The sequence below is a fragment of the Macrobrachium nipponense genome, chromosome 5, assembly GCF_015104395.2.
Source record: "Macrobrachium nipponense isolate FS-2020 chromosome 5, ASM1510439v2, whole genome shotgun sequence".
Classification (NCBI taxonomy): Eukaryota; Metazoa; Arthropoda; class Malacostraca; order Decapoda; family Palaemonidae; genus Macrobrachium; species Macrobrachium nipponense.
The window spans coordinates 104,185,112-104,211,992 of record NC_061107.1 but is presented as its reverse complement, the minus strand read 5'-3'; the positions used below and the strand labels follow the sequence as shown (position 1 = coordinate 104,211,992).

The following is a 26,881-nucleotide window of genomic DNA, read 5'->3' as shown; positions in this document are numbered from 1 at the left end:
CAGGGCGGGACGTGACGGTCCACGGACCGGCCACGGCTGAGGCTGGGAAGAGGTCCCCCCGCCGTTCGCCGGCGCCAGCCACGGCTGGTGCCAGCGACGTGTACGCGCCGCCCCCTGAGGATACGCACCTGTCTCACCGTGACAGTGGAGCTCGCCGGTCGCTGACCGTCACTCTCGCAGAGAGCGATCGGGTACGGCGACCAGCACCAGCTCCTCTGACACACGAGACCGGGGCCGCTGTTCTCGGTCCAGCCGTTCTCCACAGCGAGACGGCTCGACTAGGCCTGCAGCTCGATCGCCACCGCGGGTTGACGATCGCCTGCAGTCTTCCAAGCCCGCTGGTTCTGCCAGCGAGCGAGGAGGGAGCGTTAGGTCTGCCTCTCCCATACCTTCAACCTCCTCGGGTTACACCGGGTAGGGGAGAGGTATTGAAGAGTGATCGTGAGGGGTGGGGGTGGCGCCCCTCAGGATCCCACCACGATGTCCTACGTACCAGGCACGGTTCTCGACCGGCCAGGTCGTATGCACAAGTGGCTGGAGGAGACCGAGAGGGGTTCTGTCCGCTGTTCCCCCCCTCAAGGGGGGGAGGTTTCTCGGGAGATGCTCCTGTTCGAGGGACTGGATGGTCCTACTCCGCAGGACGCAGTAACTCCTGAGATCCAGAGGAACTTTTGCCGAGGTAATTGCGCTGATTCGTCAGACACGACCTCGCGGAAGGAATCGCCGCTCCACCATCCCGAGCCCACGTCCCGGCTCGAGTCGTTCTGGGGCCCGCCAAGAGGGAACCCAGACCGACGGTGGGTTTGCCGCGTTCCGAGCTTGCCGACTCAGTGCTTGGACCAGGTAGAATCTCTTGTCTCAGGGCAAGACGGTTCTCTCAAGTCTGGCAAGGTCGAGCAAGCTGCTTCCACCTCCTCTGCTTGCGACAGCGGCGTTTTTTTTTTACGTGCCATCTGAGGACCCGATGCCGCCCCAAAACAGGTGAACACCGGAGTTAGCCAGGCTGACTCCGGGTGTGTCTCTGCAGCAGCTCCTGTCCGAGAACCTATGGTTCTCGCAGCAAGAGGCACTCGGCCTGGAATCGACTGCCATGGCAGCTTTCCAGGCCGTCTCCTGGTTAGATCTGTGGTCCCTCACAGTATCTAAGGTCGCAGCCAACTCCGGGGGAATTTCTCCCGAAGATGACTCGGCCTTTAGGAGACTTTGCCAGTCTGGGGGGAAAACAAGCCATCTCCTTCCTTGCCCACCAGACGGTGAACCTGTGGGCCAACCTGGTTCTCCGACGAAGGGACGCTGTCCTTACTCGGGTTTTCCAGGGCGGCTGGGCGTGAGCGGCATTGGGACTGAACGCAACGGACCTTTACGGAGTTCCACGTCTCTTCCCAGGAGAGATGGTGGACGCTGCGGTGGACAGACGGCGCACTGACGACAGTGACCGTCTGTTCACCAGGCAGTCTCGAAGGCTTCTGGGCAGCCTCGGACTGCGGCCAAGCCAAAGAGCTCGGCTAGCGCTTCCTCGGTGGCTAAGGCGGTAGTCGCGTCGAAGCCCCGGGGAAAGACTCTGTCTTCTTCGACTTCTACAAAGGGGAGCCGTAACCAGCCCCCCTCCTCCCAGCCCTCCTTCTCCCGAGGGGGAGGCTCTGGAAGAAGTCGAAGAAGGGGTGGGGGGAAACGCTAGGGACGGCGTTCCCCACCTCACCTGCTGCCGGAAGGGGGGGGGGTGCCTGGCCAGCCATTGGGCAACTTGGCAGCGCTACGGCGCCGAGACCTGGATTGTAGATGTCCTTCGGGAGGTATATCTATTCTTTACCCTTCGAATCTCGGCCACCCCTCACCTCCAACCAACCCGTCCAACAGCAGTCGTACGTTCCAGGGTCATCGAAGGACGTAGCATTGAGACAGGAGATCAAGACCATGCTGAGGCAAGAGAGCTGTAGAAATCGTCACGGATCAGTCACCGGGCTTTTACAGTCGACTCTTCCTGGTGGAAAAGTCTACGGGAGGCTGGCGCCCGGTGATAGATCTCTCTCCTCTGAACCGGTTTGTTCGCCAGACCCGGTTCACGATGGAGACGGCACGTTCCGTGCTCGACTCCATCAGGGAGAACGATTTCATGCTTTCAGTGGACTTGAAGGATGCGTATTTCCAAATACCCATTCATCAGTCCTCCAGAAAGTACCTCCGCTTCATCCTCGACGGGACGGTGTACCAGTTCAGGGCACTTTGCTTCGGTCTCTCAACCGCCCCACAGGTGTTCACTAGCGAGTGTTCACTCTGGTGTCTGCTTGGGCCCATTCGCACGGGATACGTCTGATGAGGTATCTCGACGATTGGTTAGTCTGGCGAGCTCCCGCTCGCAGTTGCTACAGGACATGGGATCGACTGCTCGGAAGTTCTGTTCGCGATCTGGGGATCGTTGTGAACTTCGAAAAGTCCCGATCGAGCCCAAGCAGAGGATGAAGTGACCTGGGTATGCTGATCGACACGTAGGCAGGGGCGGGAGTCTTCCCCGCATGACTCGCGGATCAGCAGATTCAGGGAGGCAGCCAACCAGTTCCTGTCTCGGCAGGAACAGGTAGCTCAGCGATGGCAAGTCGTGATCGGACACCTGTCGTCACTCGAGAAGTTAGTCCCTCACGGGCGTCTTCACCTGCGGTCTCTTCAGTGGAGACTAAAGGAGAGTTGGTCACAGGCAACGGATCCCCCAAGCTTTCCAGTGTCACTGACACCGGAGGTGAGGCAGGACCTAGCCTGGTGGCTGGACGACAGGAACCTCTTAAGAGGAGTGCCTCTGCGCACTCCCCCGCCCGGACATGCAGCTGTTCTGACGCATCGACCGAGGGATGGGGCGCACACCTGGAGGAGTTGCTGACTCAGGAGTGTGGGACGAGAACGACAAGCACCTTCACATCAATGTACTGGAACTCAAGGCAGCGTTCCTCGCTCTCCAAGAGTTCCAGGACCGCTTGATGGGACACTCAGTGGTGCTTGATGTGGTCGACAACACCACGGTAGTTGGCCTACGTCAACAAAACAGGGGGGTGGCTAGTGTCTCTTCCCGTCGTACCAGTTGACTCGGCAGGTGCACGAGTGTGGGCCGAGGCAAACTCAATAGAGCTGTCGGCACGCTACATTCCAGGGAAGAGGAATGTAGTAGCAGACACGCTCAGCCGTCGGGATCAGTGATAGGGACCGAGTGGTCTCTACACCAGGACGTGGCGGAGACTCTTCGACCTGTGGGGGCGACCAGTCGTGGATCTGTTCGCCACCGGCACAACAGAAAACTTCAGGTTTTCTTCTCAGCCGTGCCGGACCCATGGGCAGCTGCAGAGGACGCTCTCCAACACCCGTGGGACAACCTCTTCGTCTATGCCTTTCCCCCGTTCAGCCTGATTCGCAAGGTGATCAGTCGAGCACTGGTCACCCCGAATCTCAGGATGATCCTGGTGGCTCCCAAATGGCCACAGGCCATTTGTATCCGGACCTGCTGGCTCTTCTCGCAGGAGAACCGAGAGAGATTCCCCCTTGCCACAACTTTCTCGCCCAGCCACATGTCGGAGCGGGGTACCACCGAGCAGTCCAGTCCCTACGACTTCACGGCTGGCTGTTATCCACCATCTCTTGCGAACGAGAGGCTTTTTCTCGTAGCGCAGCAACAGAGATGGGCTGGAAACTGTCCCAAGTCAGTCCTCTGCAGCTGTGTACCAGGGGAAGTGGGGCCCCCCCCCGTCTTCTGTGGTTTGGTGTCGTAGACGGGTCTAATCTCCTCTCAGAGCCCACTCTTTCAGCAGGTAGCGGATTTTTTTCGTCGTTTTTCTTCGTTTTCCGCCGAGAGAAGCTCCTCTCAGTACCACAGTTAAAGGATATAGAGCAGCACTGGCGCTCGTCCTAAAAAAACTGAGGGGACTGGACATCTCGAACTCGTTCGAGGATTCTCCTTGCTTATGAAAAAGGAGCTTCGAAAGGTGTCTTGCCCACCCAGGGAACTCAGGTCCCCCTGCGTGGGATGTGACTCTCGTCCTTAGGAGTTTGACTCGAACGCTGTTAGAGCCCACTCCGAGAGTCGTCAGACAGGGATCTGACCCTCAAGACCCTCTTCTTGCTGGCCCTGGCATCGGCGAAGAGAGTAGGGGAACTTCATGGTCTTTCCTATGATGTACGACACTCCAGGGGATGGGGATCTGTGACGCTCGATTTCGTCCCGAACTTCGTTGCGAAGACTCAGAAACCGTCGGTCCCTGACGACAGGTTCGAGTCCTTCACGATTCCCTCCCTAATGGACTTCACCGATAATGATGCGGATGAGATGCTGCTTTGTCCTGTGAGGGCGCTACGGCGCTATCTGAAGAAAACTCGACACCTCAGGCCTGATGTCGACGCCTCTTCGTTAGCACCTGGGGTAACCAGAAAGAAGTATCCAAGAACATCTTTCATTCTGGCTGCGTGAGGTCATCAGGAGGGCGTATGAGGCTGATGGTAGTGACGACATCCGTACGTCCCGTCCGAGAGTCACGAAGTCAGAAGTATGGCCCCTCGTTGGCGTTTCGTAAGAACTTCTCCGTGGCGCAGGTCCTGAAGGCAGGGGTCTGGTCTAACCAGACTACCTTTACGTCCTTCTACTTCGGGATATTGCCCACAGGTCCTTGGATACCTTTTCCTTGGGACCCGTGGTGGCTGCTCAAGTTGTGTAGCTAACCCAGACCCTCGCAGGCTGAAACAGCATCGAGTCCTGGTGTGGACTGTGTGGATGGATGTGTGAGTGAGTGAGTGACTGGCTCCCTCTTCCCATCTTTTCCTCCTCCTCTACCTGTGGGCAGAGGGCCACGGTCGTCACTACGCTGGATGAGGACGAGATGCAGGTGAGCTATATGACAGAGCCCCATCCTAGGGATAGGAGCAGAATATCCACCACTTCCTCCTACAAGGGGGGGGAAGTGGATGCCTACAAGAGTCAAACCCATGACTTTATATTTGCTCCTGTACAGGAACAAGTTCTTACATTGCTGGTACGAAGAGATACGCTTGCCTCTCTCTTAGTACTCGGTCCAGAGGTCTGACCATTGATCCTGCGGTGCACACCCGATCAATCGGACAGAGGCTTGGATCCCTCCCTCGCTCTTACGACCAGGGAGACTTCCAAGGTTGGGCGAACACTAGTCTGTTCACAAAAGACTCAGATTCCTCCCACCAAGAAGTGAGTCTTCCTATTGTAAAAGGACCGAAGGTTTGTATGCCAGTGTCGGAACAAATGACAATTTGTCCAAAATTGCATTTTTCCTAACTATACAAACCTGAGGTCCTTTTACACATAGTCCCACCTCATCCGCCACCCCTCACTCTGGCAGTTTTTGCTTGGGCCAAAAGCAAAAGTGATTTGTTTACCTCCCAGTCGCGCATCCGCGCTGCGCCGCCTGTCGGACAAGCAGTTAACTACCCGAACCCTTGTTCGAAAGCTTACGACCTATCCAGCTGCCGCTAGTACCTTCCTATTGTAAAAGGACCTCAGGTTTGTATAGTTAGGAAAAATGCAATTTTGGACAAATTGTCATGTTTTGTTTGTTTACTGAACCTGGTCTTGCCAACCGTCGGTAAATGATATTAATTTAACCCTTGCACTTTCCTTAGCAGAGAATGAAAGTGTAAGGGCAGAAAGTAGTAGGAGAGAATGGTGCTTATGGGAAATGATGTTATCATTGGCCAAGAATCTGCCCCTGTACTAATTGCTTTGGGATAGTACTTGCTTCAGTAGTACACTTAGAAGACTTTTCTGAGATGTTTTCTTTTGCCTCCTGTACAAGGAGGGCATATATCCAAGTTGATGCAGAGATTGTGAATGCTCCTCTTTTCCAGAAACCAAAAGCGCTCACTTCAGGATGACAACAGCCCATTTTGAGCACTCTGGCGCACACTGGCGCCATCCAGCATTGCCGCCTTGACCACACTCACTGTGTTTAAACAACTTAACGTCATTGTTGCCAATACTATTGCATCCACATAATTTGCCTCCCTAATGGTCAAAGTTGACTATCAGTAGGAGATGGATATTCATTTTGACTTGACAGATTTTTATTCATCTTTAAACTTTTATTATTGAAAGATTAAATTTTTAAAATTATATTCTTTTTTTGTCCATGTTATCAGATGAAAAACCAAAAGAGCAACACTGGTGCCATCTTCCATCAGGCACCAGCTCACGTCCTGAGTGGCAAGGCACTTAAAGTAACTGAGCTCCATAAGCACCAGGAGTGCCCATATGTGCCAGAGTGTCACGAGCGCCCAAGAATGTCCATAAGCGCTCAGAAGCATTCATGAGCTCCCATGGTCAACATCTAATATCGCCTAAAGTGAAGATCATACAAAAAGAAAGCGACTAAAGACTCCTCTGAAAGAATATGATGATGACAAGAAAACACTAGAAGACAAGTATAAGATATAAGAAACACCTTATTTTGAAACATAAAAGCACCCATGAGGGGGCTGTATATAAACCAAGCAAAGGGAACAACCAGACGCATACCCTTTTTTCTTTCAACTAGCCTTGTGATTCTTTTCCATTTGCTTCCGTGCCTCTCTCCCTCGCATCCTTCCCATGCCATTGCCAGTTTGTGTTGGTGTTAGCAATGTTAACCGTTAATGGACGGATTGATCCTCGGGAGTAGTAATAATAGGTTTTGGGTGGTGGGCGGATTGATCCTGTTGTTAAACAATATTACGCTCCATTGATTGTGAAAGAATGAGGCGGGAAAGAGGTGCCAATACTTTTCTGGGCTCAGTCGTGTCGCTTGCGCGAAATATCCTTTAATCTATTATTTCTAGGGTAAATGTACTAACACATACCAGAGAGAATAAATAAAATAAACAAAAGAAAAGGTCAGTATAACTGACTCGCTCACCCTTCTAGGAGGGTGTCGGTATGAACACTAGGCGAGTGAGACCACTACCACGAGCCAAATGCCAATAGAAATCTCCCACACTACAAAACCCTCCAAGGGGGAGCCGTCCCATAGAGGGAGCAGCTCGTACTACTCTACACCATCCCATGCTTGCGACTGCTGCGCCTCTAGTGGACATCCTTTTCAGTTAGCTCACACGAGTCGCAGTGTTATTTTTCTCTCTGTGTTTTTCGTGCCATTTCTTCGGTTTTTCGATATGGAGCGTGCAGCTATTGCAGCAGCTAAGTTAAGTACTCATATATATAACGGTTAACGAGTTTTTTCCGGCCCCGAGGCAGTATTTGCCGTTTTTTAGGTATAGATACGTTCTCGGGGGTCGGAAGCATGGCAGCATGCCCTGCCGCATGTCGGGTTCGTTCTTGGTCTTCCATACCTAGAACATCCCTTATTATTTACGCTCTATTTGATTATCCGCCCTTATTACGTCTACTCAATGTGGTTATACGCGCATGTATTTCACCTTGTGTAGGCTTTTCTATCCAGACCCTAGTCTAGGTCCTTTGTATGGCCCCTGACTAGCTTTGAGTGGTAGACTCTCCTTCGGGCTAGTCGCACACTCCTGGATTTTTTCTCCTGCTTTTTTACCTTCTTTCTTTCATTGTATTATATATTTATATGTTTTGTTATTGTTTGGTTGTGGCGTCTGGCTTAGCCTAGGCCCTGGCTCGTAGAGCCTAGCCTACCGTTGATCAGCTCGGTCGCTTCCTCATAGCTTCTCTCTGATCAGTTGGTTTTAGCCCTATGGGCCTATACGCTACCGCTTTTCAGTTCTAGTTGCTTCCCGATAGCTTCTATCTGATCAGTGGCTGGCCTAGGCTCGGTTTCTGTATCTGAGTTACCGCCTCGTGGTCACTACGTGATCACGAGTTAGCCAGGCGCCTACCAGTCCCCCCCCTCCCCCCCCCCCTCCCGCTCTTCCATAGAGCGGGCGGGGGTGGGCCGGGTCTGTCCTTGCTCGCCCCGCATGCCTGAGCCTGCCTCCCCCTCCCACCCTCCACTGGAGGGGCCGGGGTGCCCGACAGTCCCTGACTGGTTCCGACCTCTCCGCTTCTCGGCTCGGCCGGGTGGTACGTTGTGGGGGGCCCTGGCCTTCCCCCCCTCCGTTACTTCCATGTCGCTCCGGGTTAGCGCGAGTCTTGATGTCATCTCGCCCTTCCCTCCTTACTAGAGCTCCTCCCTATCGGAGTCCTGGTATCCAGCGGAAGGGTATAGTCCATTATTTGGACCGGAGCATACAGTAGGTCTTATATAACCGTACCGTATCGCTGAGTTTCTACACTCCGCTTCACTGGACCTAGTCCGGTTCACTTGCATGTAGGTTTAAGTTATCTTTAAGTTTATCTTAAGTATCTTAAACCATCCCCTCCCTTCCATTTTACCGGATCTCTCCGGGATCATAGCCTATTCAGGCAATGCAGGGAGGGGCTATGCCCAAATTTTTTCCGAGCTCCGCCAGATAACGGAGTTCTTATGTCCCTATCTGTAAGTGTTACTACTTTAAGATACTCATGTGTCTTCCCACTTACAGGCCACTAACTGTGAGCATCCGGGATGTTCCGCTACACTTCAGGACCCCTGTGGACACGAAGTTTGCCGGTCCCATGCTCCATGCGCGACTCCGCACGGGGACATCCAGGTCTGGTACCATGAGACGTGTACCATATGTTACGATCTGGTGAGCCAGCTTTTGGAAGGCGTAAGTATTCCATCTCCGCATGCCGCTCCGCTTTCTTTAGTTCTTAAGTTTGCATCATTACTTAACTTAAGGCATCTAGTTTAAGTTATATTCTAAGTTTTAGTTTTAAGTGCTTCTTAAATCTAAAATATACCCTCTCTTACAGGCTCCGGCAGTAAGAGATACGGCTTTGGCTACCTCTGCCGGGTCCGGGTCGGAGGTTTTGGCAAGAACGCCGCCAAGGGTCAGCCCTACATGCTGGAGAAGCGTTTAGCTCTGTTAATCTTCCCCGGAGGAAAGGCGACTGGTTACGTCGACCCGGTAGAGGCGGACCCCTCTATTGCCTTTATCCAACAACAGCTGGCGGCCTCTTTAACGGAACAAGACCAGGATATCTCCACGGATGTCGCAACCCTAGATATAAATGTTGAACCTATGGTAGGTATAGACGACCTGTTGGTCGAGGTAAGTAATGCAGGTACCCAAGGGTCCCCCTTGGGAGCGACTGTTTCTTCTACTCCTGCAACTTCCCCATCCTTCCCAGGCTTTACTGGTGAAGAGTTATATACTCCCCAGCGGCTTCGGTTAGGCCTAAGATCAAGTCTAAACACATGACCTTGACGAGGACGTCTTCGTCCTCGAAGAAGACGTCTTCGTCTTCTTCTTCGCGTAAGTCTCCGGCTCATAATCCCGGCTCAGACAAGTCTAAAGGATCTAGCTCCGGCTCAAAGTCCTCTAAGAGTAAGCCTAAGGAAGAAATCCCGCACCCCAGGCAGTATCACCAGTTCCACTTCCTTTGGTGCCTTATCCAGAGTCTCCCCTCCACCTCCGCAGCAGCTCCGGCTTTGGAAACCAATGCTGGCCTATTGCAACAGGTGGGCGACTTGGTAGGCTCCCTTAAGACGAGTATGGAACATATGATATCTCGCCTTTCGGACAGAATAACTTCTCAGGATACCATTATAGCCGGCCTAAGAGAAGCCCCTCTTGCCTCTCCTTCAACCTCCAACACTAGTGGCTCTCAGCTTCCCCCATATGACTCGCTGCCCGCCTTTTCCATGAACAACCCTTGGAGAGTAGCGTCATACGCTCCCTTCCAAGATGGTCTCATCTCCATACCGGAGTTTGGAACTCGAAGAATAGAGGACTTCGAGTTCTATCCGGAAGGCCTACAGCCTCCCTTCATAGGCTACGCTAGACTCACACCGTCAGCTATGGTTAGAGATGACAGGGTACCAAAGGAGACAGTCCTCTATTCTCGGGACCAAGCTCAACGAGAATGGTTAAGATGCTTAGAGGACATGGATTGTTCAAACACCAAGATCCAACCGTTCAAAAGTCCCTTTACCATTTTCACGATGGACGAAAGTACCCCGCTTCCTTTCCTTACCAAGATAGCGAGGTCGACCATCTCGGCAGCCCAAAAAGGGGAACCTATGCCTCCCTTAAAAGAAGCAGACCCCACTTCTCCATTGCTCCCTTCAATTGGAGAATTATGGGAAGACTTGCCAACACTTTCCACAGCTGGCAAACTCAAACCTGACTGTGCTATGGAGCAGTTTGGTGAAAAAGCTGCCCAGACTCCCTGATAGTTTGATTCAAGCGGAGTTTGATTCAAAAACACGACTAGCCAGGTCAATTAACCTGATGGCTATGTCTGAGGTAGCAACCATGGCTTATGGTTCCGAACCAATTTTTAAACTGATGACCAAAGCCCTGACTCAAACGGTGCAGTCAGACATGTTCGAGTTTGCCACTGCTAGAACAAATTGTAGAAAGCATGTCTTGCTAGAAGCAACCATTCGGCATGAACCGAATAGGTTACTTTCTTCCAACATCTGGGGCGCAGATCTCTTCCAGGGGCTATGGTAAAGGAAGTACAAGCAGAAGCACAAGGTTGAACCAGAGCCTTAAGGGACCGTTGGGGTCTTACGGCTAGGAGAAGGCAAGACCAGACACCAAAAGGTAAGGGACAAAGGAAGACTAGACGCTTCCAACCTTACCTAAAGAAACAACAGCGCTTCCCCCAGCAAGTTCCTACAGTGCCGTTAGTGCAGGCAGCCCAGCCCTCCACATCTAAAAGCCAATCACAGCCTATTTATGTGATATCCCCTCAGCCTCAACCCTCCACCTCATACGCTATCTCTCCAGCTTACAATCCAGCCTTCGAGAGTCAAGCTTCTCAGAAGTATGACCGCTCGAACAAGGAGGCAGAGGTAAGCGGTCCTTTCGTGGGAGAGGATCGGGAGGCCCCTTCAATAGGGGAAAGCACTTCAGAGGAGGTCGAGGGGGTTACCAGAACCAATGAGGAACTTCAGGTAGGAGGGAGGCTGTTTCACTTTCGCCACCGGTGGAACTTCAGCCAGTGGGCTCAGAGCATAGTGTCAAAAGGGCTGGGCTGGAGCTGGTTGTTGACGAACCCACCTCCAGCCAGACCTTTCCGTCACTTCCTTCAAGGAATTGACAGAGTACGCAGAGGACCTCCTTCAGAAAGGAGCCATAGCCAAGGTCAAGAGATTGAAATTTCAAGTCGCTTGTTCAGCGTTCCGAAGAAAGGCTCAAACAAAAGAAGGGTAATCTTAGACTTGTCCCGCTTAAACTTAGCCATTCGCGCGACAAGTTCAAGATGCTCACGATCTCACAGGTGCGGACCTTACTTCCCGTGGGGCCGTCACCACCTCTATCGATCTTACAGACGTCCTACTATCATATCACCTATTGCAAGACACTTCCGTCCGTATCTGGGCTTCAAGATAGGAGACCAGACGTTCTCCTTCAAGGGTAGTCCCGTTCGGGCTCAACGTGGCACCCCAGGGTGTTCACGAAGCTAGCGGAAGTAGTAGTGCAAACAGCTTCAGAGCTCAAGGGATTATGGTAGTAGCGTATCTCGACGATTGGTTGATTTGGGCCTCATCAGTCGAAGAATGCAACAGGCCACACTGAAAGTGATCCAATTTCTAGAATATCTAGGATTCAAGATAAACAAATCCAAGTCCAGACTCACCCCAGAGTCAAACTTTCAGTGGCTAGGCATTCAATGGAATCTGTCCTCACACACTCTGTCGATTCCATCCACCAAAAGGAAAGAAATAGCGAAGTCAGTCAAACAATTTCTAAGTCACAAACTAGCATCAAGGAGAGCTCAGGAAAGGATCCTCGGCTCTCTCCAGTTTGCTTCAGTAACGAACATCTTAATGAAAGCCAAACTGAAAGATCTAACCAGAATCTGGCGCTCTCGAGCAAATGTCAGGTCCAGGGACAAGCTATCTTCAGTACCTCTGATTCTAAAGAACCGGCTTCGGCCGTGGGCAAAAGTCAGAATCTGTCAGATCAGTCCCTCTTCAGTTCCTCCACCGGGGATCACCATCCACACAGACGCGTCCCTAAGCGGCTGGGGAGGTTACTCACAATTCAAAAAGGTACAAGGAATTTGGTCGCCCCAGTTCAGTCAGTTCCATATAAACGTACTGGAGGCAATGGCAGTCTTCTTGACTCTGAAAAGATTACGCCCACCAAAGTACTCCCACATAAAGCTAGTCTTGGACAGCGCAGTGGTAGTACATTGCATAAACAGAGGAGGCTCCAAGTCACGTCATCTAAATCACGTCATGATAGCCATCTTCTCCCTGGCAGACAAATTCAGTTGGCATCTTTCCTCCACCCACATAGCTGGGAGTAAGAAACGTCATAGCAGACGCCCCTATCTCGATCAGTAACCACTAAGAATCGGAATGGTCTCTCGACCAGGGTTTCGTTCCAATGGATCCTTCAAAGAGTCCCAGGGCTACAGGTGGATCTCTTCGCATCACAAGCGAACCACAAACTACCATGTTACGTAGCCCCCAACCTGGACCCTCTGGCTTATGCCACGGACGCCCTGGCTCTGGACTGGAACAACTGGGAGAAGATTTACGTCTTCCCCCCAGTGAATCTCCTTATGAAAGTACTAGACAAACTCAGGACATTCAGGGGTCAAGTAGCTCTAGTAGCCCCAGACTGGCCGAAGAGCAATTGGTACCCTCTGATTCTGGAACTGGGCCTTCGTCCCCCTTCGAATCCCCAGTCCCAATGCTCTCCAGTCAAGTACAAACGAAGACTGTGTTCGCTTCCATCAGGGATTCTCAAAACCCTAACTTTATGGCGGGATTTCATGAAGTTTGCGGCAAAAAGAGATGCGAATATTGACCCTCAGAATATTCTTTTCTTAGAATCTGATAAAAGGGATTCAACTTTGAGGCAGTATGATGCTGCCGTCAAAAAGTTAGCAACCTTCCTGAGAGAGTCAGATATCAGAATCATGACAGTTAATTCTGCTATATCCTTTTTCAGATCCTTATTTGAAAAAGGTTTAGCAGCTAGCACGATTACGACAAACAAGTCAGCATTGAAAAAGATATTTTCAATTTGGATTTAACATAGACTTGACAGATAACCTATTTGCTCGTCTATTCCTAAAGCATGTGCTAGACTTAGGCCCTCTATGAGACCTACGTCAGTTTCATGGTTCTTAACGATGTTCTTAAACTGGCTTCCGAAACCGATAATGACACATGCTCGTTTATGATGCTCCTAAGAAAAACTCTGTTTTTATTAAGCCTAGCTTCAGGAGCAAGAATTTCAGAACTGTCGGCTTTATCCAGAGATCCGGATCATATTCAATTCCTTCCCACAGGGGAAGTGCTGCTTTCTCCGGAAACGTAGCTTTTTAGCCAAGAATGAAGATCCTTTGATGAGGTGGGAACCAACCTTGGAAGGTACTACCCCTTCCGCAAGATGTTTCCCTTTGTCCAGTTTCAACCTTACGAGCCTTTCTATCCAGGACCTCCTCCTTCCTCATCGGGACCCCACCCTCTTTAGAAGGGAAAAAGGTGGTACTTTATCCACTAAAGGCATCAGGCAAACAGATCCTGTATTTTACTCAAACAAGCCAATCCTGACTCCTTTCCAAAAGCACATGATGTCAGGGCAGTAGCCACCTCAATCAATTACTTCCAACACATGAATTTTGATGATTTAAAGAAGTATACCGGATGGAAATCGCCGGCAGTGGTTCAAACGTCACTACCTTAAGTCCTTGGAAGCTCTGAAATTCCCAGCAGTAGCAGCGGGTAACATAGTTTCCCCTGACTCTAGCTAGATTATGCCAATACTTTTATAGCCCATAACTTCACTTATGGCAACTTTCATACTGACGAAGATGGCGAGTGTGGGCGTCTCAGGACTTCAGTAGTGCTTGTGACTTGAAGGGGGGAATGTTCTGCGTCTCTCTCTCACATGATGTCTTTTTGTAAATTTGCTCGTAAACATACCAACTGGTTGGTGTTGTATTTTGTTCTTGTCTTTTACGATAGTATGTCAGTTGTAAATGTAATTTTACTAAGAAAATTGCAAAGAAATATTAGAAAAAATATGTAAAAGTAAAAAAAATGTTACCGAGTCTTCGTTCTCGGTAAATTTACATAAATATTTTTCAACAAATATGTTAAGAATTTTTTACTGCTTCTATTTCTCATCTGTCTTGATATTGTTTTAGCAAAAATTATAATTATACATAATAAAATAAATTTATTTATTAGAAAAAACATACCGTATTTAAGTTGGTAAAATTAACGATTGTCTTGTAAAAGAGGTGTCTTGTAAAAGAGGCCCCACAAGGGGTTGTAAATAGTAATTTTCAGCTTCTCGTAGAAGGTAGGGAAAATTTTTTAGGCTTTTTTTCTTACTCCATGCACATTTGCATATATTCCTCTTACCATTGATGTTTTTTTCGTAAATTGGCCCACCTCAAAGTTTACCTGGGCTGCGTAGCTGCATATCGATATAGGTATTTACCTGTCCAGTAAGGGTAACCCTGTGATAATGAAGTGTTGTGCAGTGGAGAGGAGGTTGTTATTCATCCTTTGATTCTCTTAGACAGAAGAAGTGTCAGAACGATTGTCAGTTAAGTTATGTTCTGAGTGCTCTTCTGAGTGACGAATGGCGCGAGATACAGGACTTCAGGACCATTCTTTGCCTCCCAAGCCCCCTTTAACATCAAAGCACCCATTGACTTCTGAGTGCTCAGTAGCAACCAAGCACCCAGAGTTTAGTGAGTTTAGTAGTCAAGCCTACTGCTTCTTCTGAGCCCCATCAATGCCCAGGCACCCACTGGCGCCAGCACTTTCTTCATCTGCTTCTTCAGGTACTACTGTGACAGTATTAGACACAGCTTTGACTCCCATCCAATAGCTTTTTGATGCCATTTTAGGTTTTCTCAAACCTATCACTGTCTCTAGCGTAGTAGAGGCTACTTTGTCACCAGTTTGCTTCAGCAGAAGAAGAGAAGAAAGATCCAGATGAGGCTTTGCCTCCAACTGCTTATGCTTCCCTTCATCGTTACTTTTTGAAGAACATCCCATCGTTCTTCACCCCAGCAGCTCAGTCTTCTGATGAGCAATTTATCCTTGGATACAGTTAAACTACCCAACATTGATGCTATCTACTTTAGAGGACAAAAGGGAAAAAGAGAAGGCTGCCTTCTGTTTCCTTCCTTTGTGCTTATTGAAGAGAAGACACTCATATTATGCCACTTTAGAAGATTCCTCTCTTTGTGCATTTGCCTCCTCCCAAGGGGACTTTTCAGGACATACTGAGCCTTCACGCAGGTCTGTTTTCTCAACTGCTAAAGTTATGTTTTTGTCAGCCAAGTTGGATCACTTTCTAAGGAATCTTCAAGATATTTGAAGTGATCAGCTTTTTGGATTGGGCAGTAGGCATTCTGGACAAGAAGATCCAAGATCATCTGTCTGTGCCTGCTGATCCTTTTGCAGATTTGTTTGCTATTCTTTCATGTATTGACAGAGCAGTTAGGGTGGCTCCCTGGAATTGACATCTACCTTTACTATGGGGATACTTGAGAAACATGAACTTTGGTGTTCCTTTACCAGTAAAGGTGTATCTTCAGCGCAGGAGTCAGCACTTTTGTTTTCCCTATTAGTTCATGATTTTCTTTTTCCGCAAGTAGTGGTAAATGGCATCGCTTCAGAGTTGCAAAAGAATTCAATTCAGGACTTGTTGCCGCAATCTTCGCAACTTTCTAGGGAGGTTTCGACTCTGGGTGCTAGAGCCTCTTCCCCTGTACAACGGTTACCCTTTTGAGGGGGTAGACAAAGGTCACAATGTAGATCGAGAGCAAATGTGTCCGATTCCACTACAAGGCTATCAAGAAGTCGATGTCCAAACCTCAAAAAAAAAAGTGAAGGTGTACCCCTTGCAGCAGTAGGAGCCATTGTCTAAGCGAGTAAGGGATGAGGTCTCCTGTAACCTGGATGTATGTCCATGTTCTTTGCTTGTTCCCCCGTTTTTCTCTTCTTGATTCCCTTATTTGGAAGATACCCTTACGTGTAATCTCTGGGTTCGACTAGGGTGTACTAGTGAGATCCAGCTTTGCCCTTTTTTTTTTTTTTTTTAGTATACTAATTGTACTTTGCGTTTCACTTTCTTAAGGAGTGAAACCAGAACTCCTATCTCTCCTGGCATCCAACTCGTCTGGAACCAGCTAAATTCTGGCTCCCAGCATTAGGGATTTACAGCACCTCAAACTTGTGGTTCATCCGAAGCCCTGTTTGCCAGGCGAAAGCCACAATTTGGCATAAGCTACTGTCTGACACCAGCTATAGAGCTTCGAGCGTGTCTGGCTCCCAGCTATCCTGGGACCCTACTCGTTTGGCACTGGTTACAGCCTGGCGCCATCTCTTGCTCAGAGCTCCCACCAGCTCCCCGCCAGTCCTGAGCTCATAGCTCAACTGGCATACAGTTCTTCTGGCACAGCTACAGCCTAACACCAGATAGTTCTGCGAGTTTCCAAAGTGCTCCCCAGCTGTGTGGAGGATAGGGAAATCCCTGTCTATTTGGAGTTTTCAGAGGATCATCCTTTACATGTAGCAATATGATAAGATCTGTTGCATCCACTGACTAGAAAGTATTACATTTATGGACTTTTACCTTGAGGTACACTCAGAATAGGAGTGCAGTTTGCCCTTTTTAGTAAAGCTAAGGACGTCAGAGTAACCTCTATCCCTTTAGCTTACATATATTTATGCATCGTACATCCATTCTGCCTTCAAACTACAGGGAATGTAATCACTTCATTTTCTCAATGATTTTATGGAAGTTAAAAGTGTGTTCAGACCATTTCTAGTGACTGGCATGGTGTAACAGAAGGAAGCATAGGAATTTTTTTCTTGTTATCTCTTCACCTTGTAATGTCTAGAGTTTTGCAGAGCAAGGGGGTGCAATGCACCTGAAGCACCCACCACTTTCAATGGATAGGTCGTGGTTTTTTCTGTGTAGGTAACAATATTGTATGGTTGTTTTAATTTTGTACAGTGCCCAGGGCTAGAGCCGGCACCTATCATGCTTTGCTAGCCATCGAGTACTCTCTTCACTGCAAAGTTCTCACTAAGTAGGAGGCGGAGGCGACCCTTAGCTATACTGACACACCACTGTAGTTTGAAATGAGCACCAACCAGGGGCACTATCCCAGTAGCTCTTATAACTGATAAGGAAACAACAAGCTTTGTATTCAGTGCTAGCAGCATTTCTATTTCAATTAATTACGTAATATTTTGGAGTAGTATATATATCCATGTCTCCTACCTCCCTTAATGTGGGAATCAGCCATGTAATTACTGGGTAAGTTACTTAATTAAAAATGACATTTTCAAAATAAAACAAAGTTTTAATTATACCTACCAGTAATTACATGATCAGAGCCCTCACTCCTCCCTGCTTATGGACACAAGGCATGAACAGTTTGCTGCTCAAGAAACTGAGCTTGCTCCTCACAGTTGTGCTTATTCTCCTGCTATTGGGTGGAACTGGTCACTCACACAGTAGTTTGAAGTGTTATCTGCAAAATTTTGAATTCAAGATGACATATAAGTGGAACTTATAGCTTTGTAATTACTGGGTAAGTATAAAACTTTGTTTTATTTTAAAAATGCCATATTGCAATACACCCCCTGAAACACCTGAACTAGCCCTGGTCACTTACCAGCCCCGAACCATCATTATTAAAAATTTACCAAATCTTTGGTTAAAATAAACGATCAGTGTTGCCAATCTCCTGGCAAACACCCTCGTTACCTAGTTACCAGCCCACCGCTAGTAGCCCTGCCTCACGGGCCGGTCACACCTGCCCTCTCACGTCAATCACTTATCGTTCGCGGTGGAGTACAGATGTATCCACAGCGAACTCCTTTTTGGTCTTGCCCGGCCTTCATTTGCACCTTTGATTTGATTGATTTTGGTGACGAATTACGCATCCCTTTGGATTACGGTTGGATTGCTCTTAATACCTTGTCATTAGACATTGATTCTGCAAAGGAAGAAACAACACAGGCTACGACAACGACTACTGCATCCTCGGCCACGACATCACAGAAAACGACGAGCGGAAGTTCAACAACGTATCGTCTTTGCCAACAATGCAAGAAAAGGATGAGTACCCTATGACACGATAGTCATTTCTTATGCGTAAATTGTAGGCCTGGTTCAAATATACTGTAAAGACCAGCTGGTTTGGAATGTCAGGAGTGGTCTTTGGACCAGATGTTAGGGTATCTCAAACATAGGAAAGGTCTCGTATTAAGAAGTAACTGTAGGCAGGAAGAGACTAACGTAGATCAAGATAAAGACTTAGAGACAGTGCTACTTTTAAGAGACTTGAGAGTACGCTGACATCGAGTATGACATCTCTGTTACCGATTTTATGTCAAGATTATGTGAGGATAGATCGAGCAAAGGGATACTGAAATTACTAATCGTTCTTTTCCCAGCTCCCCACCATGGCCTGGGGTTCCAGAAGCCCAAGCCCATAACGGTGCCTTGGGGGTATGGGGTTATTTTTCTGCAAGCCAGATTCGTTCTTTTCCAAGCTTTTCCCCTGCCTGTTTCCAGAATCAGCCCTAACCGGTGCTGGGGGTTATGGGGATCCCGCAAGCCCAGAGGGCAGGATCCGCCGTCCCCCCTGGCGCGGAGCAGGCATGTTGGCAGCAGATTCCCCCTTCCCTCGATGACATCTCTGTTACCGATTTTATGTCAAGATTATGTGAGGATAGATCGAGCAATAGGATACTGAAATTACTAATCGTTCTTTTCCAGCTCCCCTGCCTGTTCCAGAATCAGCCCTAACCGGTGCTGGGGGTTATGGGATCCGCAAGCCCAGAGGGCAGGATCCGCCGTCCCCCTGGCGCGGAGCAGGCAGTGTTGGCAGCAGATTCCCCTTCCCTCGATGTGTAAGTTCTCAGGATGATAAAAACTTAAGTCAGATATAGACGAGTAGGGATAATAGGCTACATAGTGTTTAGTTTAGAAAGAGAAGTGCAGGCTTCTTCGGGTCGGGTTTTTCTATTAAAAGAGTAGTAGTTTTTAGAGGCACAGTGTCCTTAGAGCATCTTTAGGCTTTTTCCTGCTTCGAGTTCCTTGCATCAGAAGCTTTTAGGCCAGGGTTGGTCTTTCAGATATGCTCCTTCGTCTTTAAGGTTACTTTCCTCTACGTATACGATACGATAATTGTTAATATCAACTAATTCTCCGTTCAATGCATATTGACTTACGATATTCAGTATGAAGAGAATCGAATAAAATTAACTACGGTTAGCCTAGTGTTCACGATGATATATCGTATGCATATTCAGTAGCCTAGCCTAACCTAAAGTATTCGCTGTACAACATATCGGTAGTTATTTTTTTTTTATATTGGCTAACGGTGTAGGCTTAAGGCATTCTTGACTTCGGATAATTCAATACAGGTGTAATTGAAAACGAACGAGAATCCGATCTGAGGATAATTAATATGAATGTAATCGAACAGAATGAAGATCGTTTTCTGTCCGACTAAAGCATTATAATTGTATTATGTGTATCATCATATTGGCGTAGTATAAACACCTAAACTCGGCAGTCATTCACGCTGGAATCAGCGGATGACGAATACGGGTTTGCGTCGCCGTATCCATCTCATTCTCTCTGATTGACTAAAATGACTAACGTAACAACACTCTCACTTATGCCAAGTTTGTACAAACGTCTTAAAGGAGACGTGTCTTCAACTATGTTGACATTTAATATAGTCAATGAGGTATCTATCTTGGGGCATATAATCAGATGTCAGATATAAGGAATTTGTATGTATGACGTCTTCATACGTCTAACACTGGGACTATTGCCCGTCAGTATTTACATTGAGCTTATGTCAATTACAGTTACAAAGTATTACCAGTCGTATTATCAAATTACAATGACAACTGAAATTAATATTAGGACTAATAAAGTTAATTTAATTACCTTTAAATATTATTTTATTACTTTTCAATTAAATTACAATTACACTAGCTTGTCGTCAAACAGCACTATTGTAAGGAGGTGTGGTTTAGACAGACAACGATGCCGGCTAGTCTATTTTTTTTTTTTTTCTCCTTGGCTTCAGATTCAACCATATCACTTGGTCTCGGCTAATGTTTTTGTCCTTAGTTAGCATATTAATGAATATCTGGATACTTAACTTATGTAACGAAGTCATACTGTTTCGTCTTACGATGTAATTTAAGACCAAAATTTGACTGATACGTCCTTCAGTTGGAAGCTAGTTTTCCCTCGGGTTAGATGGCGTTAAATTTAGGATTCCGTTCGTTTTTGTTCACTCGTTTTCATAGGTATTACGAACCATTACACTTTATATACGTTATTAATCCTTTGTCTGTGTGAAAACAACAGTATGATCTCTTTCATGCTATTAGTTTCTTTTACCACGGCTGCGTTGTAATTCATACAAAAGCTCGGGACTTCTGTCCAGGTTGCTGATGAACGTAATTTTTTTTTAATTTGCCTTATTAGCTTCAGCTGCATTTATAACATGAATACAGTAATTACCGTCCCACGCGGATGAATACAATAACGGATGTTGCTATCGGATTCGATTACTGTCACACGCTGATCAATACAATAAAGTGATGTTGTTATAGGAGTCGATCGCATTAGTAACAAGTTCTCGTTCGGTTGTTCATAGCTGTACGGAGTTATACGAGTATTATCGTTAAGATAATACCCTTTTAACTTGCTGCAATTTGCGGAGGTGGAGATATTAGACGATCGTAATCTCTCTCTCTCTCTCTCTCTCTCTCTCTCTCTCTCTCTCTCTCTCTCTCTCTCTCTTCCCTGATTTTATCTCTCTCTTTTCCCTGATTTTATATTCTCTCTTTATCCTAGACGATTGTGTTTCTCTCTCTCTCTCTCTCACTTTTCTGATTTCATATTCTCTCATCCTATTTTCCACGCTCTCCTAACACTGGACTCATTGTGCAACAGAGGTTTTTCTTCCTTTCACACCTTTTCAAACTTTCTCAATTTCCCTTCAGCGCTGACTGACCTCATAGGTCCCAATACTCGGCCTTTGGCCAAAATTCTATTTTTAAACCCAACAATCTTGCTGTCTGAGTTAGGATTAGAGTAGGGAGCGGACTATTAGGGAATATGTAATAAGGTATTCATGATATGATATATCACAAGAGGATTTTAAGTATTAGGACAGATAGGAAAGAACATGTCTAGGTCTATCTGAGGGTGAGGGTATTCTTTCAAGTGCCAACCAGGCAGAGTACAGACAGGCAGGTACAACACTACAAGAGGACATCACTACGATCGACGACACCGTCGCAGACGCACCGATGGACATGGTTGTCTCCTCCGTACATGAGAGGCCTAAGGCCACATGGGAGGTCTTCAGTTAACCTCCATACATGAGAGGCCGAGAGCCACATGGGAGGTCTTCAGATTCCCTCCATATGAGAGGCCGAGAGCCATATGGGAGGTCTTCAGATTCCCTCCATACATGAGAGGCCGAGAGCCACATGGGAGGTCTTCAGTTTTTCCTCTACTCAGGTGAGGCACATAGCCAGCTGAGAGGAAACAGGTTTGTATCCCTTCCGCACTCAATGAGTTTTGACCTTAGGGTAGAGGTGCAGGGAGTTTTTTTTTTCCCTCCACATATGGCAGGCCTAGAAGGCCACACATGGGAGATTAGCTTGGACGAGTGACAAATGAACTTGAGACTGACTCGCGTACTCAATTATATTGACTGACAACTAGTACAGTGGAGGGCCGGGTAGATTTGATTCCCCACCTCCAAATTATTGTTGTGTTAATCGGGCTAGTTCAGGTGTTCAGGGGTGTATTGCAATATGAAGTTTTATTGTAAAACTAATATTGTAATACCTACCTGAACACCTGAATGATTCCCACCCTCCTCCCCTCTCATACAGAGTTATTGAGTTATGATTGACGTGAGAGGGCAGGTGTGACCGGCCCGTGAGGCAGGGCTACTAGCGGTGGGCTGGTAACTAGGTAACGAGGGTGTTTGCCAGGAGATTGGCAACACTGATCGTTTATTTTAACCAAAGATTTGGTAAATTTTTAATAAATGATGGTTCGGGCTGGTAAGTGACCAGGGCTAGTTCAGGTGTCAGGTAGGTATTACAATATTAGTTTTACAATAAAAACTTCATCATTTTCATTTTTTTCTTTATTTTGAACTTTATTTTCACATTTTCATCATACATATATGTAGTTTCCCCTGCTATGTCTTTTCCTTTTTTCTTCATTATTTTTCTCCCAAACATTTTCTTTCTGTTTAGATTCTGAGTCTGTTTCTCCCAGATTAACATCTCTGCTCTTGTCACATGTCATTTAGACTTAGTATTTTCTCCCTTTATATCAAGTTTGTTTGCCTGGTGCTCTTTGCCAGTTTGAGTGCTCTTTTCTTTAATGTATACTACATACTCTATAGTTTTACATTATTTACAAACCAAAGAAGCACTTTTAGGTGCAAGCTGGAAATATAGCTTTAGAACCAGTGTCTTTCATGAAACATGGAAATATTCTTAATTTTGCTTTTTACTTAAATGTTTTAGTCCTTTAAGTACATTGAGGTTTTTTATTTTTAGTTATACAATTGACTGAAATTCTGTTTCAGATAAAACTAAATCCAGTTCAAAGAAGTCCCAGCAGTACACTGAAGGTTGGATAGAGTTTAAAAGTAAGAGGAAAGCCAAATGGGTGACCATGATGCTTAATAGTAATAAAGTTGGTGGTAAGAAGAAAGATGCTTGTTATGATGAGCTGTGGAATATAAAATACCTTCCAAGGTAAGTTATATTATTATTTTTATTAAAAATAAAACCACTTTCTTAAATATGTATGTTTTTGACAGAAGACAGATCCATTCCACAGGGCAAATAATACCTAATACAGTAGTACCTCAGACTTCAAGCTTTATCCGTTCAAGAGGGTTGTTCAAAATATGAAACAAATATCCTTATAATAAATAAAGGGAATCAGGATCATTCGTTCCAGCCAACTGAAAAAGTCCCCTTTTCATATTTTTTTCTATTATTATTGTGTTCAATAGTTTAATTAGGAGTGTAAAGTAATAAAACAGTACGTTATATGAAGTAAACTTTTGTTTCTGTGTACGATTTGCGAACTGTTTGGTGAAAATGGGAGATGCCGGGAGGAGAGACTGGAACCCTTTGAGGAAACTGAAATGGTTGCAGTAGGTGAAGTTGATAACAAGATAAGTTTTACTCACATTTTACAGGGATAATCAAAGGAATCAATAGTGTGTGTATCCGATTGTTTCTGTGTGAGAGGGATAGAGAGTAATCACCGTGTATAATTGTTGACGTGTTTACACTTGGATCTTAAGTGCATGAAAGAGATTAATTATGCCACAGTACATCAACTTATTATTGGTAACCAGCAGAATTTAAAATAAACATGAGGATTTTTCAAACAAATAAGGAAAGAACACAAAAGAAAAAAAAGATTAAATTACTTTTCACTAGGAAGTCATTTAAACAAATAATCATCCCCGCCTAGCCGGTAAGTCAGTAGGAAGCAGACCCCTGTCTTCCCCCTCCTCTCCTCTGTCGTCTCACTCAGTGCACCGAACACTGGCTCAAGTAAGACTTTTTTTTTTTTTTTTTTTTTTTTTTTTTTTTTTTTTTTTTTTTTTTTGCCTTTGATTGTTTTCATGTTTTATCATTATGTTAAATTTATTGTGAAATAACATTATATTTTTTTTTATATGACTAGGAACCGCTTTTATGTACATATAGTAAAGATTTTGCTGTCTTCTACTCTTCTCATCAATATCACAACGCATGAGAACTTAAAATAATTCAGTCATCATTCCTCAAAAATATAAATGCTCCCTCCTTCTATCTCAAGTTAGCTGTGCATCACTGCAGTGATGAATGATTGCTAAACTTTATTGTGAAAAGTTTTGTTCTTTCATTTACTATTTTGTTGAAGAAGGTTAAACTATACCGTCTCACTCGGCACATTGAACCCTGGCTCAATGAAGAATTTTAGTTATTGTTTCTTTATGCATTTAATTATTTTCATATTTTATCATTAGTATATATACAGGCAGTCCCAGGTTATTGGTGGGATACTAATAAGTGAAAACCGCCATTAATTGAAACTGGGATTTATGGCGCCACTTATGGTGCCAAATTTCGGTTAATGGCGCCTGTGTTAGGTACGTTATGACATCATAACTCTATTATCGGCACTTATGTTGCCGATAACCTTAACTTGACCCGTTATGGCGCTATAAATCGCCGATTTTATGGCGCTAGACAAGCACCATAAAACCGGATTGCAAATGACTGAGTCTGCCGATAACCAAGGGACTGCCTGTACATACGTATACAGTCAACCCCCCACCCCTTGTATCCACGTATTTCTCTCTGGAACATATACCCCCATTATTCATGGTATTTTTCTATGAGAAATATCCACAAATTCCTGTTTTTTATCAATTTCATTATTAAATGTACTTTTTATGATAAAACTATTAAAAAAACCAGGTGTAAAAATTTTAGTGGGTTTTTCTTGAGTTTTAACCAAAAAGTAGGCAAACATCCTGGAGACTGATCCCTATCCTTCCAGTGAATAAGGTACTGGAAGGATAAGTCATTGATATACTCAGGAAGAGGGTTATTGCATATTTAATAAAGATCAGTAACACAGTGTGTATGGACAAGGGTTGGCCCGTGGGAGAAAGTTTTCTTTACAGAGGGTAGTAATCAGTGTTGATTTTCTCTTAGAAGGCACCCTCTGTTAGGGGTACAGCTTAACCCTCAATGGAGAAGCATCATCATATGAGCATTATATAACAGGGTTTGGGTGGTGGACCGGATAACTCATGATGAGTATTAATATTACATGCCATACAATTTGGATGAATTGCAGAAGGAAAAGACTAATAATAGACAGTAACCCCATATAAAGACGGGAAAAGCTGAAAATAAAGGAGATATGATTTAGATGAATTTAGCGGGAAAGAGGTTCATAGCACTTCAGTGGTCCATAAATGACTAATGGTAACTGTAGACTAGCTCAGCTCAGGACAGAGGGAGATCAGTACGTATAACTCGACTTGATGGGGGAATGTATAGCCCCTCTCTGTTCAGACATTTTTTAAATTTATTTTTCCATAAATATACCCAGGTATTACTGTTGATTTTAGTTCTTATGGTTTATGATAGTTTGTCAGCTCTCATTGTAATTTTGTAAAGAAAAGTACAAAAGTTTTAGAAAAAACATGTATACCCCCCAAAAAGATACTGCATCTCCCCATCACAGTAAATCTCGTAAATATTTTACAACAAATATACTATATGGATACTCAGAACTTGTTTCTAATTATAGTTCTTATCTATTATGATATTGTGTGAGCTGTACATAATTAAAATTGTACAGAAAATAAAATAAATTAGAAAACATATGTACGTAACTTTGTAAAATTTACAAGTTTCTTGTAAAAGAGGCCCCAGACAGGATTGTAAATAGGTGGGAAAAATATGTAAAATTTTTTTTACACATGTGCATTTACATATCTTCCTCTTTCCATCAATGTGTTTTTTCTTAAATTGGCCAATCTTAAAGTTTGCCCGATCCGGGGGGTGGGTGAATATATTTAGCCTGTCCTTTAAGGGCTAATATTGGAGTAATAAATTTATGTGTACAGTATATGAACACAAATGTGTACACAAAAAATTTTAAGGGAGCTCTTATTAACCATGGTTAACCCTTGCCAAACAGTGTAAACAATTTTGCTTTTTCACATTTTTAGGACAGTTCTGAATTGTCTTTTTTCAGTCTCTCTTGGATGAAAACAGTTATTATTATTATTAATAGGTGTTAGTTTTTCCAGACCTCTGAGTCTCAAGTAGACTCTTCTCGGGCTGGTTCTCAAGGGATCAATCCTGAGAAAGAAGAAAGAAAGAAAAAAAAAAACTTAGACTTATTTGAGAAACCCGTCTTATTTAAAAAAAATTATGATTTTATTAATTGAAAAATCCCTGCTTTCCTCCGCAAGAATATTTTTCATTTCCGAACTCCGCAGATAAATAGATCTTTGCTGGGTCCAATTTGGGCCCCACTCAACAAGCAAATGCTGTACTGTCATGGGTGTTTGACATCTGTTACATTTCACTGGGTCAGCATGTGGTGTTGACATCAAGTGACCATGTGAGAATCTTGTGTGTCCTATACGTAGCCTTGCTAGGATTACCTCTTTTGCTCTTTCCTCCTGTGAGGATGTCCTCCATGCATAGACTTCAGTTTTTTATATTTTTAAGTTTATTTGTTGTTGGCACCGAGGCCCATTCTTCTTTCCAATCCTGGTAAATTAATGTTTTAACTGATTTTACCCAGTTCCCCTGACACTGGGGTGCATATGAAATTGTTGGAGGGATAGTGCAGGCTAATTTGGCAGCAGAGTCTGCATATTCATTTCCTTTTATTCCCACGTGTGCTGGGATCCAACATATTTCCATTGATATTCCTGATTGAGGAGTTGATGAATTTTTATTTGAATTTCCTGTACTATTTGGTTTCCTGGTTTATACTGTCTTATTGCATCTATAGCGCTACGTTTGAGTCACTGAAAACAACAGAGACACTTGCTTTTGCCTCAGATATCATATCTAGAGCCATCTGTATGGCTGTGACTTCAGCAGTAAATACTGATGATATTGAAGGTAGGCTTTTTTTTACTTAACATATTTTTCGAATATGCAGATGCTCCTACTCCAACATTATTTTTGGAGCCATCTGTATATATCATAAATTTGTCGCCTTTTCTTCTAATGTGCTCCAAAGCATGTTGGCGGTACATTTCCGTACTTGTCATTTTTTTTTGAGT

At 45.4% G+C, this 26,881-nt stretch overlaps 1 protein-coding gene across 1 annotated transcript in view; it reads left to right on the top strand.

Moving 5' to 3' along the window:
* LOC135215567 (activator of basal transcription 1-like) overlaps positions 1 to 26,881 on the top strand; it is a 39,339-nt gene that overhangs the window by 11,356 nt on the left and 1,102 nt on the right. The window contains exon 2 of the mRNA XM_064250425.1: positions 22,640 to 22,811. Coding sequence (XP_064106495.1) covers positions 22,640 to 22,811 — 172 coding nt within the window. The remainder of the gene's footprint in view (positions 1 to 22,639; positions 22,812 to 26,881) is intronic.